The following is a 19,190-nucleotide window of genomic DNA, read 5'->3' as shown; positions in this document are numbered from 1 at the left end:
CCTTCCCAGTAAAATATAAACTCCTTAAAACCCCATCTGTCTTCTTCACCAGTAAACTCCCAGCATTTAGAATGGCGTCTGGCACCATTCTACAAATATTGGTTGAAGAAATATTGGTTGAATGCATGCACATATGCTCTAGACTGTATGTATGTCTTATATAGTAGTCACTAGCCACCAGTGGCTACTGAGCAATTGAAAACATTGCTAGTCCAAATTGAGATGTACTGTAAATATAAAATATATATCAGATTTCAAATAGTACAAAAAAAGAATGTGAAATATCTCAAAACAAGTTTTAGAGAGGCTGTATGTCAAAAGATACCTTAGATATGTTGACCTAAATATAATATTAAAAGAAGGTTCATCTGTTTCTTCTGACTTCTTTTTTATGGGGCTACTAAAAAGTTTTAACTTACCTGTAGAGCTTACATTGTAGCTTGCATCACTTCTAATGAACAGTGCTGTTTTTGATCATATTAACACAATAGAATCATTTGGGCTACTAATTAAGAATGTCCCTATTAAGGAAAGGTCTATGTGAAGCCTGTGGTAAAAGGAACAGCAGGGAGGCAGTAAGAATGTTTTACTAGTTCCTCAGTATCAGATTACACTCCTCTCCAAACAAGTTCCTCCATTATGTTTAAGAACCTTCGGACCCTTTTGCTCATGATAACCCTGTCCTCATTTTTCCTTTTGTTTTTCATTTTCCTTTCATAATATTCATCTATTCCTTTATTTAATAAACAAAGTTTTGAATGCCTACTATGTGCTAAGAACTGTTCTGGGAACCTAGAGTAGGATAACAAACAGGGTCCTCCCAACGAAGGAAGACAGAAAATAAATACATTCATATTAAGAAAAAAGCAAGGTAGGGGCGCCTGGGTGGCGCAGTCGGTTAAGCGTCCGACTTCAGCCAGGTCACGATCTCACGGTCCGTGAGTTCGAGCCCCACGTCAGGCTCTGGGCTGATGGCTCAGAGCCTGGAGCCTGTTTCCGATTCTGTGTCTCCCTCTCTCTCTGTCCCTCCCCCGTTCATGCTCTGTCTCTCTCTGTCCCACAAATAAATAAAAAAACGTTGAAAAAAAATTAAAAAAAAAAAAGAAAAAAGCAAGGTAAAGGTCAGAAAACAGCATGTGAGGTGGGGGAGGTGGGGGTGGTGGTACTATTTTAAAGGAAGGTCAGTAAAACCTGATGAGATGGCATCTGCACAGAGACATGAAGAAAATGAGAAAGTGAGTCATTTGAGTATCTGGGAAGTGCATTCCATGGCGAGAAAGCCAGCAAGACTACACAGGGTATGTCTGAGCAAAAGCAGGAACTGTTCCTCCTCCAGGTCTTTGACGGAACCTCCAACTACGCGAGGTGGATTTGCATGGTGCCTCAGGTTTTTAGAGAATAACTCCTTCTCTACCCTCAATCCGTGTGGAGCTCACTCTCCTCTATTCCAGCTCCAAGGGTGCACACATAATCCATTGTGGCCTTCAACATATTCTGTCCCCACCTCCAAAATGACTGATTCAGGGATAGACCTGTGCCTCAAATCAGGACAAGGAGATTCAATTCCAGGACTTTTGTAAGAATTACTGGGGAAGAGAAGATAGAAGAATGTAAGCCTATAAATGCTGGGAAATGTGTGGGGTGGAAATGGGGGTATGGGGAGCACCAAAGGGGGATGCCATGCTTAAGAGTGAAACACAGAGAGAAACCAACTCTGATAGTATCTGAGTTCCTGGGTCCGGCCATGAAAGGAGCTAGAACTATCTCTGAACTCTACAATTAAAATACCTAACAAATTCTCTTTTTTGCTTAATCCCGTCAAGAGTTGTCTTTCTATCCCTAAGAACCCAAACAATGTGGAACAACAGAGTTTTGTTTTGTATTTTTGTTATTACAACTTATGATCTTACTGGGGATACTAAAAACAGGAGATTAGACTATCTTTCTTAAATTAAAGTGTCTTAATTCTTTGAGCATATGCAGCAGAAAGTTCCACAAGACAAATGGATAAATAATAAATGGACAAATTTTTAAATATTTAAAACAGAGAAAACAACCTAAAAGAAGTAACTTTAAAACAAAGATAATACCTCTTGAAGCTTCTGTGTGATAAATAACAAGACTATATTAAAATAGACAAGACTAGTCCAGACACCTATTTTATTGATCGGAACCAGATAATGCTGCACTATATTCCTATCTGGGAGAGCAATGTGTTCTTTGACCTTTTTTAAAATTTTGACTATTCAAACACATTGACTTTCCAGCGTTACTTTTTAGCCATTAAGTACATTAAAATTTGTAAAAAATATTTTCTTTGCTGTTTGTGATTATAAGAGTAATACAAGTTCTTTCAAAAAAAAATAGTAATACAGGTTCCTGTTTTAAAAAAAATTTAAGTGGGGGTGACTGGCTAGCTCAGTTAGTAGAGCACACAACTCAATCTCAAGGTCATGACTTCGAGCCTCACGTTGGGCATGGAGCCTACTTAAAAAAAAATGCTATAGAAATAACAAATATTAGGTTTAAATTTTGTGTGTGTGTGTGTGCAAAATTAGATTCTAATGTAACACTTTTAAAACTTGTTTTACTTCCTTCACATAATAATATTTGTACATCTCTCACGTCAGTACAGAAATATCTACCTGATTCCTTTTAAGATTACATATACTTCATTACCAAGATTCATTTAATCAAGTCCCATTAAGGACACTCAGTATGGGCTACCAGCGTAATACAGCATTAACACAAGACGGTTAACGTTTTCCTTTTACATATAGCATAGTCACTTTTTCTAACAAAATTTCAACCAACCAAAATGCCATAACAATAGATGGCTCAATAATCAGAACATAGATAGCCCCAAAATATATCTAATTTGTATGATTTAAGAGGGACCACAGAAACATGGCAAGGACATAAATGTACTAGATACATTTCTGATTAGATACATAACTGATTTCCTGTCTGGAAAATAAATCAATTTAGGTCATCCCTACCTCTTGACATCAACCTAAAGAAATTACAAATGGATTAATAGTAATAATAACATTAATAATAAATCAACATGAAAATCCAAACGTATACAAGTAAGAGACAAATTAAAACATTTAGAGATTACATTTGTCTTTCTAATCAGTAATACATACTTAAATTGGCAATAAAATTCAGTGTCAGTGGAGTACAATAAGGCAAGTTTCCTAAGTCGTCTGTAATATAAAAAGTGATATAATCTATTGAAAAGTAATTTACCAGTAGGTATCCAGAAATTCCTGTCTATTAAACTAACTCAAGGAAACAATGTGAATTCTTAAGAAAGTTGTAGGTATAAAAATATTCATTACATCATAATGTTATACAGTCATGAAAACACCTATATAGGATATTATAACAATTTCAAAGTACATTTATGTCAAAAATATCAGGAAAAAAAGGCAAGACAATCTATTCATAAAAATATTATCATTAACTATTTTTTTAAATATTAAAACTAAGGAAATACCTCAAAAAATGTTAAGGGCATTTACATTTGTTTGATAGGATTATGATAATTTTAACTTTCTTTTTTCAACTTTTTTGTATTTGCCAAATCCACATTTATAACCAAAGAAAACAATTAACTTTTAAAAATTTTCAAAATGTACCTCCTACTTCTTAAAAGATGGAGTAAATTCTTCCCAGTAAAAATTTAAAACACTGGACATTATATATAACACAAACAGAAAGGTAAAGAGAAGGCACTAAGGACCTTAAGACCAAGAATGGACACAGTGGTGAGTTTCCAGGGTTTAGATTTGCCTCATATATTCTAGACGTGGACACAAGAGGCCAGCAATCTGGAAATGCCAAAGGCTACAGAAGAAAACCCATCGAAACCTTTTTTCCCCTCTGTCTCTAGCCAAAACACCAGGAAAGGGACAGCCTAACTGCTCTTCTCCAGTCAAGCACCACAAAAAAAATCTATGGCCTCAATTACACTCCTTCAAGCAAAAGCTGAGTAAAGAGCCTAGATTTCCACCTTTGCAAATTTGTCACGAGGCACCCTAGGCCCTCCTCCCCTGTCAGGATGGTGTCAGAGAAAATCAAGTAGCGAGTAGGACCCACACCTCTGCTGGGTAGTAATGAGACTCCGGTCTGCAGCGGCAGTGGAGACCATGTAGGGAGCCTGGGCCTCATTCCTACCCAGCACCAACGAGGCACCCCTACCCGTCTCCCACGGGGGTGCTCGAAGGAGGCTTCGTGCAGAGTGGGGATGTTCACCGCTGCCCAGTGGTAACAAGGCCACCTCTTCCTCCCCTGGTATCAGTAGTGGCCATGCGGGGAGCTAGCACTTTCTGGCCAGCAGTGACAGCCGAGGTTTGGGGGGAAGCACAACTTCTACGTGGCGGAGCAGTAAGAAGGAGCACCCCGCCTTCGTGTTAAAAGAGGCTGAGTGGGGAATCTGGACTTCCGTCCCCTCCTTGGAGTAGCCAGACCGCGACCCCCTTCCTCTGCTGGAGAGGTGTCAGTGAGTGAAAGCTGCTAAAACAGAATGTTTAAATAAGATCCCAGGCTCTCAAAATACACAAAATGTCAAGGTTTCAATAAAAATTCACTCATCATACCCACACTAAACATCTGACACTGAAAGAAAAAAGACAGTCAGCAGACAACACAGAGATGACAGAGATGTCAGAACAACCTGAAAAAGATTTTAAAGGAACCATGATAAAAATGCTTAAGCAAACAACTGTAAACACAACATGAAAAATATGAAAAAATAAAAAGCCTCAAAGAACGTGTAGAGATAAAGTAAACGGTATTTTTTAAATTGGGATATAACTTAGTATATCAAATGTAAATTTTAAAAGTGAAAAATAACTCAAGTGACGATAACTTCAAAAGTGAAGCAGTAACTGAAATAAAAAGTTCAGCAGATGGGCCTGACTGCAGAACGGAGAGGACAGAGACAGGAACCGCTAAACCACGACTGAATGAGAAACTACTCCCTCTAAAAAGCAGGGTAGAAAAAAAAGGCAGGGAAAAACATGAAAACGAGGGAACTGTGGGACTATCACAAAAGACCTAACACAGGTGTCTCTGTCCTGAAAGGAGACTTTCTCAGCCAGAAATGGAAAACTACATGAAAAAATAATGGCCAGAAACCACATGTTGGTCAGAGACCTAAACCTACGAATTCAAGAAACTAAATGATGTCCAACATGAAAAATCCAAAGAAATCCACACCGAGAGTCATCATTATCATTAAACTTTTGAAAATGAAAATGTCTTTAAAAAAAAAAGAAAAGAAAGAAAATGAAAATGTCTTACAGGAAATCAGAGAGCAGGGGCACCTGGCTGGCTCTGCTGGAAGAGCATGCGATTCTTGATGCCAGGGGCGTGAGTTCAGGCCCGACGGGAAGTGTAGAGATTATTTAAATAAATAAAACTTTTAAAAAAAGAGAAAAGGGGACACCTTACTTATATGCAAAAAATAATTTGAATTACAGGAGAATTTTCATCAGAAAATATGAAGATCAGAAGGAAGTTTTTCAAGTGCTAGGGAAAAAAAAAGTCTATCTGAAATCGTAGACCCAGCAAAAATATACTTGAAGGACAAAAGGAAAATCAAGCCATTATCAGATAAGGGAAAGCAAAGATGACTGTCGACCAGCAGACCTACCCTAAGGAAAGGCTAAAGGAAAGAGAAAACAATAAAGAAGGAACATGTAAACATCAAGAAGGAAGAGAGAACATAATAAACAAAATATGGGTAAATATACACTTTCTATTTACTCAGTATTCTATTTACTCAAATATTCTAACCAAAGTTTCACAGTTGAAAGAATAACTATCAAACACTGTCTTGTGGGGACTGAAACGTGAGGGATGTGTAAAACAAGTTACAAATACAGGAGGGTAAAGGGACGGAAAGGCATACTAAATAGTCCATGGACCAAAGAAGAATTCTCAAGAGAAATCGCAAAGCACAATGAATTGAATAAAAATGTAAACTAAGTACATGTTAAAATTTGCAGAACACAAGCTACAGAAGTACTGACAGAAATTTACAGCAATGAAATACATGTGTTAGAAAAAGAGGAAAAGTCCAATCAATCATGTAAACTCTCACCTCAAGAAACTACAAACAGAACAAAGGAACCCAGAGCAAGCAGAAGCAGGACAATGATAAAAGGCAGAAATTAGTGAAACTAAAAACAGAAAAACAAGAGAGAAAATTCAGAAACAGAGTTTGACCTCGGGTAGGACAATGCAAAGAACCACAGGGACACGCTTGGCACTGAATCTGGGGGAGTAATTTTAAAACCCAACCTTTAAAGCTCCTGGAAATGGCCCTACAGGTATGCAACAGATGAAGCAACATCTATACGAGAAACAATTCTGTAAAAATTTGGTAGGAAAAGTGAGAGTCCGTGGCATCCGAACCAAGACCATTCCCTCCCTCCAGCCTGCCAGCTCAGCACAGCAGAGAATCCACTCCGGTCTACTGCTGCCAACAACACAGGGCTCCCTCTCCAGTCCCCCCCCCAGCTCCCGGGCTGCAGGGAGGTCTTCCCCAGAGAGGGCAAGCATTTCTGTCAGCACTTCTGACCCTGCCCCAGCTCCCTGCAGCTGAGGCTCTAAGGTCCAGGCAAGGGCAGTCGAGAGATGGGCCTCCCTCCCTCTACTTGGCCCCCACTCAGGGAACACGCTCTACTCTAGGTGAAAGTCCGCTGGGAAGACTGGGGCTCCAATCCCACTTGTCTAGGCTCATAAGATGGTGGTTCTACAACAGGAAAGGCAGGTCAAGATCGCAGACTACTGACTCTCCCACGAGTGCTCAGCTCCTAAAACGGGGGTGTCTCTCACAGAAAAGTATACAGTTGTCCCCACTCTTGGCTCCAGAGCCCTGGCCGGGAGACTGTCCGTGAGGAGAGGAACAAGCAGTAAAAAAAATGGCTCTTACTCTCTTCCCAGCAACAGAGCACAGAGAAATCCAGGCCTAAGGAGGCTGTCGAAACCAGCGGAGGCAGTGGGGAAAGGCAGTTAGTTGGAAGAAGGTTCACAGATTCAAGATGACACGGGCTAAAATCTAGGTCGGCTAGTTTGCAGGAGAAAACCAGAAGACACAGCTGGGCGGGACCCTCCTGGGATGAGAACAAATGTCAAACACTGACTCCAGGACCTAATACTTCGAAGGATCCCCCAAATTTGATGGATTAGTCTATAGAACAGATTATGCCCCAGGGCACTTTCGAAAATAAGAGAGAAAACAGTAGGAAATCTTCAGAGTAAAATAGATGGGTTTTGTCAGGGAAAGAGGATGGGCATCCTGCCAAAACCACAGCCAACCCAGGGTGACTGAGCATACCCAAAGCTGTGCCTCCCCGAGAAGCAACATCAGAGGCTTAATGCTGAAGAAAAATAGGAGAGGGTGGAAAGAGACCTCAAAAAAAACCAAAAAAACCCAAAAAACCAAAATCCATGCAGTCGCTATACATATAAACAAGAAAGTCATAATAAAAAGCCATGAGGGGGGGAAGGTGTCCAAGAGATAATTATTAAGATTTATTAAAATATATTATCTAAAATGCCCAGTTTCTAACAAAAAAAATCCCTGCAAGACACATAAATATTTCTCATCACCAGCATCCACCGCTGTGCACATGCACGAGGCTAACCTCTGCAGCTGTACAACTACGTGCCGACAATCAGGGATCCCGTAGCTGCTGGCCCACAGGCACGGAGCCAACCCTGACTCCCGTCACTGGCCTGCATAGCTTTGAGGGCCTGCAGCTAGCTCCCGTAGTCACACAAATGCATGCTGACAGCCAAGGCCCCCCCAACTGCTTATGGGTCTGGCTTGGCCCTGATTCATTTCACTGACCTGCATGCCATCAGCCCCAGCGTCCATGACCACCCTCCATTATCGTGCATAGGCTGTGGCTAGCCACAGCAGTCACAGGAGTACAAACCAACAGCCAGGGTCCCTGAGCTGACTATCTGACCAACGGTGGCCCCGGACACTGCTCCTGGCTCTGACCCTCCCCATTGCCTGTGTCTGCGGCTGGTCCCTACCACCACATTGGCTCCCACGGCAAGGCATCAGGCCACCACCACCACCTGCCCTGGTCCTTAGCCATTGGACCTGAAGGCACTGCTGAGGACCCCAGCAGCCCATACGCCCATGGTGGACCATTCACAGATCTAATCAACGATCACACCATTGTTGATGTCGTGCTCCCAACTGCCTGAGCGGACAAGATACTACACCAGCCCCATCCCTAACCTAGAATTGCCAGGGGGAGGAAAAAAAGTCAACCGAAAATCCTAGATGCAGCAATCCCAGTTACACCCTGCACCACAACACACTCCAGCATGCCCCCATCTATATGTGAGTTCTTTCCATAAAGTCTCGAAGAGGTGATTGCTTCTTCAAATGCATAGTCATCTACACAAGGCTGCAGGAATCATGAAGAATCAAAGAAACACGATACTGCCAAAGGAACAAAGTAAACTTCTAATAAAACACACACACACACACACACACACACAAATTAAGATCCATAAAATGCCTGACAAACATTTCAAAATAACTGTCCTAAAGATGCTCCAAGAGCAACAAGAGATCAGACATGTACAATTTAACAAAATCGGAAAAATAATATGAGAGTAAAATTAAAAGTTCAATCCAAGATAAAAAACAATGATGAACCAACAATACATTTGGGGGCTGGAGAATACAGTGACTAAACTGAAGAATTCAATGGAGAGCTTCAACAGCCCACATGACCCATCAGAAGAAAAGAATCAGTGAAATCAAAGACAGATCATTTGAAATTATCCAGTCAAAGGTACAAAAGATACAAGAATGAAAAGGAATAAAGAAAGCCTACAGAACTAGTCTGAAACTACTTTTTAAAAAATATATGTTTTATGAGAATCCCAGAAGGAAAAGAGAGGGGGAAAAGGGTCAGAAAACTCAAAGAAACTATAGCTGAGAATTTCCTAAATCTGGGGAGATACATGGACATCCAAGTTCACTAAGCTCATACATTCCCAAACAAACGCAACCCAAAGAGATTTCTGAAAGACACATTATAATAAAACTGTCAAAAATCAAAGACAAAGCAAGAACCTTGAGAGCTGCAAAGGAAAAAAGCTTGTCAATTTTAAGAGATTCCCCCACACCCTCCCATGAGGCTATCAGATTTCTCTATAGAACCCTTGCACACCCAGAGTGGAATGACGCATTCAAAATGCTGTAAATAAACTTCCAACCAAGAACACTTGATCCAGCAGAGCTGTCCTTGAGAAATGAAGGAGAGAGACCTTCCCAGACAAAGTCACCACCACTAGACCTGCCATATAAGTCAAAATTTCAGAAATTCTTAAAGGAGCTCTTCAAGCTGCAATAAAAGGATGCGATTTACTACCAGAGCACATGAAAATAATCAAGGTGAGTCTATAGTCAGATTCAACATACCCCAATAGTGTAATATGTTGGTGCGTTTATGGTGTAACTCTAATATAAAGACCAAAGGACAGAAGAATTGAAGATAACTACAGTGGGGAGCGCAGCTGGCTCAGTCAGTTAAAGCTTCTGACTCCTGATCTCGGCTCGGGTCATGATCTCACGGTTTGTGAATGTGAGGCCGGCATTGGGCTCTGTACTGATGGCACAGAGCCTGCTTGGGATTCTGTCTCTCCTTTTCTCTGCCCCTCTCCACTTCACACACACGTGGTCTCTCTTTCCCTCTCTCTCAAAATAAATAAATAAACTTATTGGTGGACATTGAATTTGCTTCCAGTTTAAAAAAAAAAAAAGATAACTATAGCAACAATAACTGGCTAGTATATACACTGTATAAAAAGATGTAAATTATGACATCAAAAACATAAAATGTGTTAGAGGCAGTAAAAGGATAGAGTTTTTGCATGTGACTGAAGTTAAGCTGCTATCAGCTTAGAGGACTGTTATATTTTATGTAAGCCTCATGGTAACCACAAAGTAAAAACCTTCAGGAAATGTATAAAAGAAAAAGAGAAGCAAATCAAAGCATACCACTATGAAAAAAATCATCAATTCACAAAGGAAGACAGAGAGGAACAAACAGAAAACAGTATATTGGGATGAGTAAGTCCTTGCCTATCGATGATTACTTTAAATGTACATGGATTACATCACCCATCAATAGATGTGGGGTGGCTGAATGGATGAGAAAACAAAACCCAACTGTGCTCCCTATAAGAGACTCACGTGTAAGCTATAAGGACACATGTAGGGATTAGGTGAAGGGACGGAAAAAGATTCCACAAAAATGGAAACCCAAAGAGAAATATTAGACAAAACAGATTTTAAGCCAAAAACTGTAACAAGAGATGTGGTCATCATCATGATAAAGGAGTCAATTCACCAGGAGGATATGACAGTCTTAAAAACTTATGCATCCAACATCAGAGCACCTGAATACATTAACTAACTACTAACAGATCTGAGGGAAAAAAAAAAAGACAAGAACACAATAATAGTAGAGGACTTCAATACCCCATTTTCAACAATGAATAGGTCAAGTCATACAGACAGAACATCAGTAAAGACACATTGGACTTGAACTATACTTTAAATCAAATGGACCTAACAGATAAACACTGAACATTCCATCTAATAGCAGCAGAAGAGCACCAGAGCACCATCCAGGATGGACCACATATTAGGCTATAAAACAAGCCTTAACAATGTAGAAAGATTAAGATCCCATCAAGTATCTTTTCATACCAAAATGGTATAAAGTTAGAAATCAATAATAGGAAAAAACCGGAAAATTCACAAATATGTGGAAAATAATCAACACATTTCTGAAAAACCAATGGGTCAAATAAGAAATCAAGGGGTGCCTGGGTGGCTCAGTCGGTTAAGCATCCGACTTCAGCTCAGGTCATGATCTTGCGGTCCGTGAGTTCGAGCCCCGCGTCAGGCTCTGTGCTGACAGCTCAGAGCCTGGAGCCTGTTTCCCATTCTGTGTCTCCCTCTCTCTCTGACCCTCCCCCGTTCATGCTGTCTCTCCCTGTCTCAAAAATAAATAAATATTTTTTTAAAAAAATAAAAAAAAGAAGTCCAAAATATATTGAAGCAAACAAATATGGAAACACAACATACCAAACAAACCTTAGGGAATGGAGCAAAAGCAGTTCTTAGAGGAAAGTTTATAGCAATAACTGCTTACCTTAAAAAGCAAGAAAGAGGGGGACATGGGTGGCTCAGTTGGTTAAGTGTCCAACTCTTCATTTCGGCCCAGGTCACGATCTTCCAGTTCATTAGTTTGAGCCCTACATCTGGCTCTACGCTGACAGCACGGAGGCTGCTTGGGATTCTCTTTTTCCCTCTCTCTGCCCCTCCCCACCTCAAAATAAATAAACTCAAAAAAAAAAAAAAAAAAGCAAGAGGGGCGCCTGTGTGGCTCAGTTAAGCATCTGACTTCAGCTCAGGTCATCATCTCGCATTCGTGGGTTTAAGCCCCATGTCAGGCTCTGTGCGGACACCACAGAGCCTAGAGCCTGCTTTGGATTCTGGGTCTCCCTCTCTCTCTGCCCCTCCCCTGCTCATGCTCTGTTCTCACTCTCTCAAAAATAAACATTAAAAAAAATTTTTTTTTTAAATAAAAAGGCAAGAAAGATCCCAGACTATGCAAGTTTATAGCTCAAGGAACTAGAAAAGAACTAAGCCCAAAATTAGCAGAAGGAAGTAAAATGACAAAGATCAGAACAGAAATAAATGAAATAGAAAACAGGAAAACAACAGGAAAGATCAACAAAACTTAGGGTGGGTTTGTTTTTTTTTTTTTTGAAAAGATAAAATTGACAAATTGTTAGCTAGACTTACTGAGAAGAGAAAAAATTCAAATAAGTACAATTATAAATGAAAAAGGAGGTATTACAACTCATACATGAAAAAGACAAAGAACCGTAAGAGATTACTATTAACAATTATATGCCAAGAAATTGAATAGCTCAGAGGAAACGGGTAAATTCCTAGAAACATCCAGCCAACCAGGGCTGAATCATGAAAAAATAGAAAATCTGAAGAGACCAGTAACAAGTAGGGAGATCAAATCAGTAACTAAATACCTCCCAACAAAGAAAAGCCCAAGACCATATGGCTCCACTTGTGAATTCTACCAAATATTTATAGAAGAATGAATGCCAAACCTTTTCAAACTCATCCAAAAAAATGAGGCCAGCATTACCATGATACCAATGTCAGATAAGGGCACTATAAAAAACTATAGTTCAAAATCCCTGATGAATATAGATGCAAAAGTTCTCAACAAAATGCTATCAAACCAAATTTAACAGTACTTTAAAAGGATGATACACCATGAGCAAATGAGATTTATCCCTGGGATTCAAAGATGAACATACACCCAAAAATGATACAAAAAGTTAATTGACGGAAAGATAGAAATCATAGCATTATCTCAATAGAAGCAGAAAAAGCATGTGGCAGAATTCAACATCCTTCCCTGATAAAAACTCTTGACAAAGTGGGTACAGGAGGAACGTACCTCAACATAATAAATACCAGTGGCACCTGGGCGGCTCAGTTGGTTAAGCGTCCAACTTCGGCTCAGGTCATGATCTTGCAGTTCATGAGTTCGAGCCCCATGTCAGGCTCTGTGCTGACAGCTCAGAGCTCGGAGCCTACTTTAGATTCTGTGTCTCCCTCTCTCTCCGCCCTTCCCCTGCTTACGCATGCTCGCGCTCTCTCTCTCTCTCAAAAATAAAAACATTAAAAAAAAAACCATAAAGACCATATATGATAAGCCCACAGATACCATCATATTCAACAGTGAGAAGTTGAAAGCTTTTCCTCTAAGATCACAAATAATACAAGGGTGCCCTCTCTCACCACTCCTATTCAATATAGTATTGAAGGTCTTGCCAGAGAACATAGGCAAAAAGAAAAAAGAAAAAGAAAAGACATCACCCAAACGAAAGGAAGCAGTTAAAATTATGTTTGTAGATGACATGATCTTATACACAGAAAATCCTAAACACTCAATCAGAAGCTATTAGAATAAATTCATTAAAGTTTCAGGACACAAAATCAACATACAGAAAGGAGTAATATTTCTATACACTAACAATGAATTGTTAAAAAAAGAAGAAAAGGAGGAAAACAATCCCATCACATTTATAATAGTGCCATAAAAACCACAACAAATAAATTTAACCAAGGGGCTGAAATATCTGTATATACACTAAAAACATTTTAACAATAAAATGTCCATACTACAAAGACTCAATGCAATCCCTGTCAAAATTCCAGTGAATTTTTTACAGAAATAGAAAAACAATCCTAACATTTGTAATAAATTACAAAACACTGCAAATAGCCAAAGAAAATTTGAGAAAGAACAAAGCCGGAAGCATCACACTTCCTGACTTCAAACTATATTACAGAGCTTTGGTAATCAAAACAGTATGGTATTGGCAGAAAAACAAAACAAAAACCTAGATCGATGGAACTGAATTAAGAGTCTAGAAATAAATCCTTGTCAATTAATATCTGACAAGAGAAACAAGAAAACTCAATGGGGATAAATGGTGCTGGGAAAACTGTATATTCACATGCAGAAGAATGAAAATGGGCCTCTATCTTACACCACTCACAAAACTTAACTGAAATGGATTAAGAACTTAATTATAAGATCTGAAACTGTGAACTACTAGAAGAAAATATATGAAAAAGCTCCTTTACTTAGCAATGATTTTTGTTACACAAACAATAAATGCAAAAATTAAAAAAAAATGCGACTGTCACCAAACTAAAAAGCTTATTCCTCACTGCAAAAACCAAAAAAAAGAAACCATCAACAAAATGAAAAGCAAGCCTAAGGAATAGGAGAAACTATTTGGGGATCATCTATCTGATAAGGGTTTAAGATCCAAAATATAAGGAACTCATGCAAATCAAAGGCAAAACGATCAAAACAACAAAAAGAAATCTGATTTAAAAATGGACAAAGGACCCAAACGTTTTTCCAAAGAGGAGATACAAATGACAAACAAGTACATGGAAAGTCGCTGCAAGTATCTAATCATCTGGAATATCAAAACCACAATGAGGTATCACTTCAGCCTTGTTAGGATGGCTGTTATCAAAAAGATAAAAGATAACAAGTGTTGGTGAGGGTGTGGGGAAATGGGAACCCCTGTGCACTGATGGTTCAAATGTGAATTAGTGCAGCTGCTATGGAAACAAGCATGGAGGTTCCTCAATACACTGCAAATAGAACTGGCATATGATCCAGAAAAGATCCAGCAATTCCACTTAGTGGGTATATATCCAAAGGGAACAAAATCACTATCTGGAAGAGAGATCTGCACACCTGGGTTCACTGTAGCATTGTTTACGACAGTCAAGACATGGAAACAACCGAAGTGCCCATCAATGGACGAATGGATAAGAAGTTGTGGTGGACATATATAATGGAATACTATCTAGCCATGAAAAAGAAGGAAATCATGCTATTTGCAACATGGATGGACCTTGAGGGCATTATTCTAAGCGAAATAAGTTAGAGAAAGACAAATACGGATGCTCTCACATATATATGCAATCTTAAGAAAACTGAAGTCATAAAATGTTTCTAATTTTGATGAAGTCTAATTTATCATTTTTCCTTTTTTAAATCATTTTTGTAAATAAAACAGAGAAGGGGCGCCTGGGTGGCTCAGTCGGTTAAGCGTCTGACTTCGGCTCAGGTCATGATCTCACAGTCTGTGAGTTCGAGCCCCGCATCGGGCTCTGTGCTGATGGCTCAGAGCCTGGAGCCTGCTTCCGATTCTGTGTCTCCCTCTCTCTCTGCCCCTTCCCTGCTCATGCTCCGTCTCTCTCTGTCTCAAAAATAAATAAAAACATTAAGAAAAAAAATTAAAAAATAAAAAATAAAACAGAGAAAAGATTGATAGTTGCCAGAGGCAGGGGTTGGGTGGGGGGAAATGAATGAAGGTGGTCAATATATACAAACTTCAAGTTATAAGGTTAATAAATTCTGTGGATATAATGTACAGAATGGTGACTATAGTTAACAGTACTGTAATGTATATTTGAAAGTTGCTAAGACAGTCAGTGTTAAAAGTTCTCATCACAAGAAAATCAAAATTTGTAACCGTGTGCCAAGATGCATGTTAACTAACTGTGGTATTCATTCAGCAATACATACATACATCAAACCATTATGTTGTATACCTTAAACTAATACAGTGTTATATGTCTCTTACACCTCAATAAAATGGTGGGGAGGGGCGTTAAAATTAGTGCTCTCAAAAAACTGCATACCGTTTACTATCCACCTCGCACAATTGACCTGACAGTACCTGCTAGTACTCTCAAAACTCAGCTTACCTTCTCTGATACTGCAGTCAAAAAATTATCCTAAAACCTATATGGAAAGGCAAAGGAGCTGAAATTAACACAATTTTGAAAAACAGTAAAATGGGAACACAGAGACTACCCAATTTGAAGACTTATTCTATAGCTAGAGTCACCAAAACTGTGGTATTACCAGGACAGACAAATAGATTAATGGAACAAAATAGAGAATCTAAAAATGGAGAATCATTTGCCAAACTGATTTTTTGACAGTGGTACAAAAGCAACTCATTAGGGAAAAGAGTGCCAAGAAACGGTGACAGACATCAATAGGGAAAAAAACAACCCTCAGTGTAAGTCTCACGTCTTATATAAAAGTTAATGCAAAATGTATCACGGACTTAAATGTAAAATGTAAAAGTTTTCGAAAAAATATGGGAGAAAATCTTCAGGATGGAAGGCCTGGGAAACAGTTCTTAGACATGACACTACAAGCATGATTCATAAAAGGAAAAACTGATAAAGTGAACTTCATCATCAACATTAATAACTTCTAGGGGGCACCTGGCTGGCTCATTCAGAACAACATGTGACTCTTGATCTCCGGGGTCATGAGTTCGAGCCCCACATTCGGGGTAGAGATTACTTAGAAAAAATTAAGAACACTTGCTCTTCAATATACCTTGAAAAGACAAGCTACAGACTGGAAGAAATAGTTGCAAATCACATATCTGACAAGGTTTAATACCTAGGCTATACACATAAAGAACTCTCAAAACACAACAGTAAGATAAATAAACAGTCCAAGTAGAAAATGGACATGATCGGGGCGCCTGGGTGGCTCAGTTGGTTAGACGTCCGACTTCGGCCCAGGTCACGATCTCACGGTCCGTGAATTCGAGCCCCGCGTCGGGCTCTGGGCTGATGGCTCAGAGCCTGGAGCCTGCTTCTGATTCTGTGTCTCCCTCTCTCTCTGCCCCTCCCCCGTTCATGCTCTGTCTCACTCTGTCTCAAAAATAAATAAACGTTAAAAAAAAATTAAAAAAAAAAAAAGAAAAAAAGAAAATGGACATGATCAAGGTGCCGGCAGACTCAGTCTGGTGAGGGCTGCTTTCTGGTTCACAGACCAATATCATTTTGCCGTACCCTCACAGGGCTAAGAGAGACAAGGAAGCTCTCTGAGGTTTTTTTTTTTTTTTTGTAAGGGCACTAATCTCACTGATAAGGGCTCTACCCTCATGATTTAGTCATCTCCCTAAGGCCCCACCTCCAAGTACCATCACATTAGAGATTATTAGGTTTCAACATATAAATAGCGGGAGGAGAAGAACAAGTATTCCGTCTACAGCAACTATCTAACATTTATATATTTTACTTCTTTGTGTTATTATGTCTTTTTCATTAGAGCATAAGCTCTGTAAAGACAAGATTTATCTTTATTTTGTTCACTGCTATTACCTGAGTCCAGAAAAATGCCTGGCACATAGTAGGTGCTGAATAATTATTTACTGAATAAAATATCTACTAATCTAAAATAACAATAAGCTCAAAGCAAATACCAGGGATGTTATTTTCCATACAGCACTAAAACTATTGCTGCTTTCTATTAAGACAATTTAGTTTTATGGAAACTAATTTGACAATAAATTTCATATAATAAAAAATTAAAAAAACAAAACAAAACATGTTTTTCACCAAAAAAAAAAGACAATTTAGTTTTATGCATCAATGCAAATTTACTTGTCATAAAAGCAAAATACACTTTGTAAAGTGTACTTATATAAAGGTTTTTCCCTCAGGTCTTATAACTTAAATTACAATTACCTTATTTAAAGCGTGTCCAACATGTGGGTCACCATTTGCATAAGGAGGTCCATCATGAAGACAAAATTCTGTCTTTACTTTTCTTTCTCTTTGCCATGAATAAAGTTCTGAAAATCCACATTTCTGTTTAAAAAGAACCATAATATCTGAACATCACCCAAATACATACTCCTGCATCTTACCGTAAGTAACAGCCAGCATTTGCTTATTTCTTATCCCATGCCAATGTATTCAACTCTAAAAGCTGATGGTGAAGTTTCTGAAATGCACATCTGAGTCCTCATCTTTTAAAACTTTTTAATAGTTTCCCTATAGGCTTCACATTGAGGTCTGAGCTCTTTATACTGTAAACAGGGCCCTGCTGAGGAGCACCAAATTCTGGCCAGTCTCTCGGCACTCTCCACCCTTCACGCCTCAGTCCAGCCATGCTGAAGGGCCTGTACACTACCCACCCCCCCACACCCACACACTCTTATCCTTGCTCTCCTTTGGCCTCAATACCTGCTACTGTCAAAATCCCAACAACACTCACTGCAGCCCTACCCCCCTTCTCTCACCTACCGTGTACCCTGGGCCCAGTCATTTTGCCCTTATGGGCATCCGTGTTCCCTCTTTTGAAAAAATGTTAACAACAACCAATTCACAGAGCTGGTGTGAAAATTACACGAGAAAACATCTGAAATTGTCACAGTTCCTGGCATAACAACAGTATTGAATAAGACACTTTAAAAAAGTAGATGGCAGGGCAGCTGGGTGGCTCAGTCGGTTAAGCATCAGACCCCTGGGGGTCTCGGCTCAGGTTATGATCTCATGGTTTGTGAGATCAAGCCCCACACGGGGCTCTGTGCTGACAGTGCTGAGCCTGCTTGGGATTCTCTCTCTCCCTCTGCACCTCCCCTGATCCTGCTCACTCACTCTCTCTCTCTCTCAAAATAAATAAACTTAAAAAAAAAAAAAAAAAAAGTAGATGGCCAAAACAGGTTTATGAGTCTAGAAGTCTGATAACTGCCATACTAGGCTAAGCAAATTTACTTAACCAATATATGCTAAATACGGAGAATTTTTTAAACTCTGGAAGTACAGAAACTGAGAAGTGAATTTTCTCTTAGAAAACTCAGTCTAACACAGGAGAAAGGTGCACAGTTTAGGAAGGGGACTCTGAGGAAGTAAGTACAGCTACTCTGTTCTGCAAACAAGTCAGAATTCCAACTAGGCGCCTAACGACAACACAAAAGTAAGCTTCAACTTTCCCACATAATCGAAAACTTCATTTACAAGTGTCCATGTTAATTTACTTTTCACAAACCACTGGAAAAGTGTCCAAATTCGACTTGTTTTTGCCTAAAAAATGGCACTTATATTCAGCGCTGCTATGCGAGCATCCCTCTTTAATAATATTCTGCTCTGGAACCTGCTTCAACTGAGGGATTCACCTAGAGGTTTTCCAGCAAGAAACCCTGTTGGGAGACCCACTCGTCCGGTCACAACGTCGCCGCCCAAAGGAGTCTAGAACCCGCGGCCCTACCTGCCGGGGTGTGTGGGTCACCCGGAGCGGCTGCCGGCGAGGGCCCAGCTCCCCTCCGCCCCCAGGCCGGCCCGGGCCTCCCTGCCCACCTGCTGGATCTCCAGCTCCGTGTCGGGCTGCTGGCGGCCCAGCAGCTTCATGGGGAAGCTGGTCTGCGGCAGCAGCACTGTGTCCCGATATCTGCCATTACTCGAGTTCTGCAGCTGGTTACTGGCCCCGGTGACTGACCGCACCAAAAGCCTCCTCGTCGTCCCTCGCCATCCCGGGTGACAACGAAGATGGGGCGGCACCCACAGATTTCGGGCCGTGGCCAGAGCCGCCGCCCCCGGCCCGCGCGGGTGCAGCCCCCAACGCATGGCGGGCTAACCCCGACCTCCCGGTGAGCGCCAGGTCCTCCGCGGGAGGATCCCGCCCGGGGTCTGGAAAACACGGACCCCAGGGAACCTCCACGAGCTCTACCGGAGTGCGCACGCGCGCGGGGCA

The 19,190-nt window shown here is 40.2% G+C and overlaps 1 protein-coding gene across 1 annotated transcript in view; it reads right to left on the bottom strand.

Annotated features, from left to right (window-relative positions):
- The window catches only part of IARS2 (isoleucyl-tRNA synthetase 2, mitochondrial), a 64,223-nt gene extending 45,033 nt beyond the window's left edge, over window positions 1–19,190 (bottom strand). Inside the window, exons 1-2 of the mRNA XM_078441297.2 lie at window positions 18,797–19,190; window positions 17,183–17,305 (exon numbers count right to left, since the gene is read on the bottom strand). Coding sequence (XP_078297423.2) covers window positions 17,183–17,305; window positions 18,797–19,063 — 390 coding nt within the window. The 5' untranslated portion in view covers window positions 19,064–19,190. The remainder of the gene's footprint in view (window positions 1–17,182; window positions 17,306–18,796) is intronic.

The sequence above is a fragment of the Panthera onca genome, chromosome F1 (genome assembly GCF_046562875.1).
Source record: "Panthera onca isolate mPanOnc1 chromosome F1, mPanOnc1 haplotype 2, whole genome shotgun sequence".
In the NCBI taxonomy this organism is placed as follows: domain Eukaryota; kingdom Metazoa; phylum Chordata; class Mammalia; order Carnivora; family Felidae; genus Panthera; species Panthera onca.
This window is presented reverse-complemented; position numbering and strand designations above follow the sequence as displayed.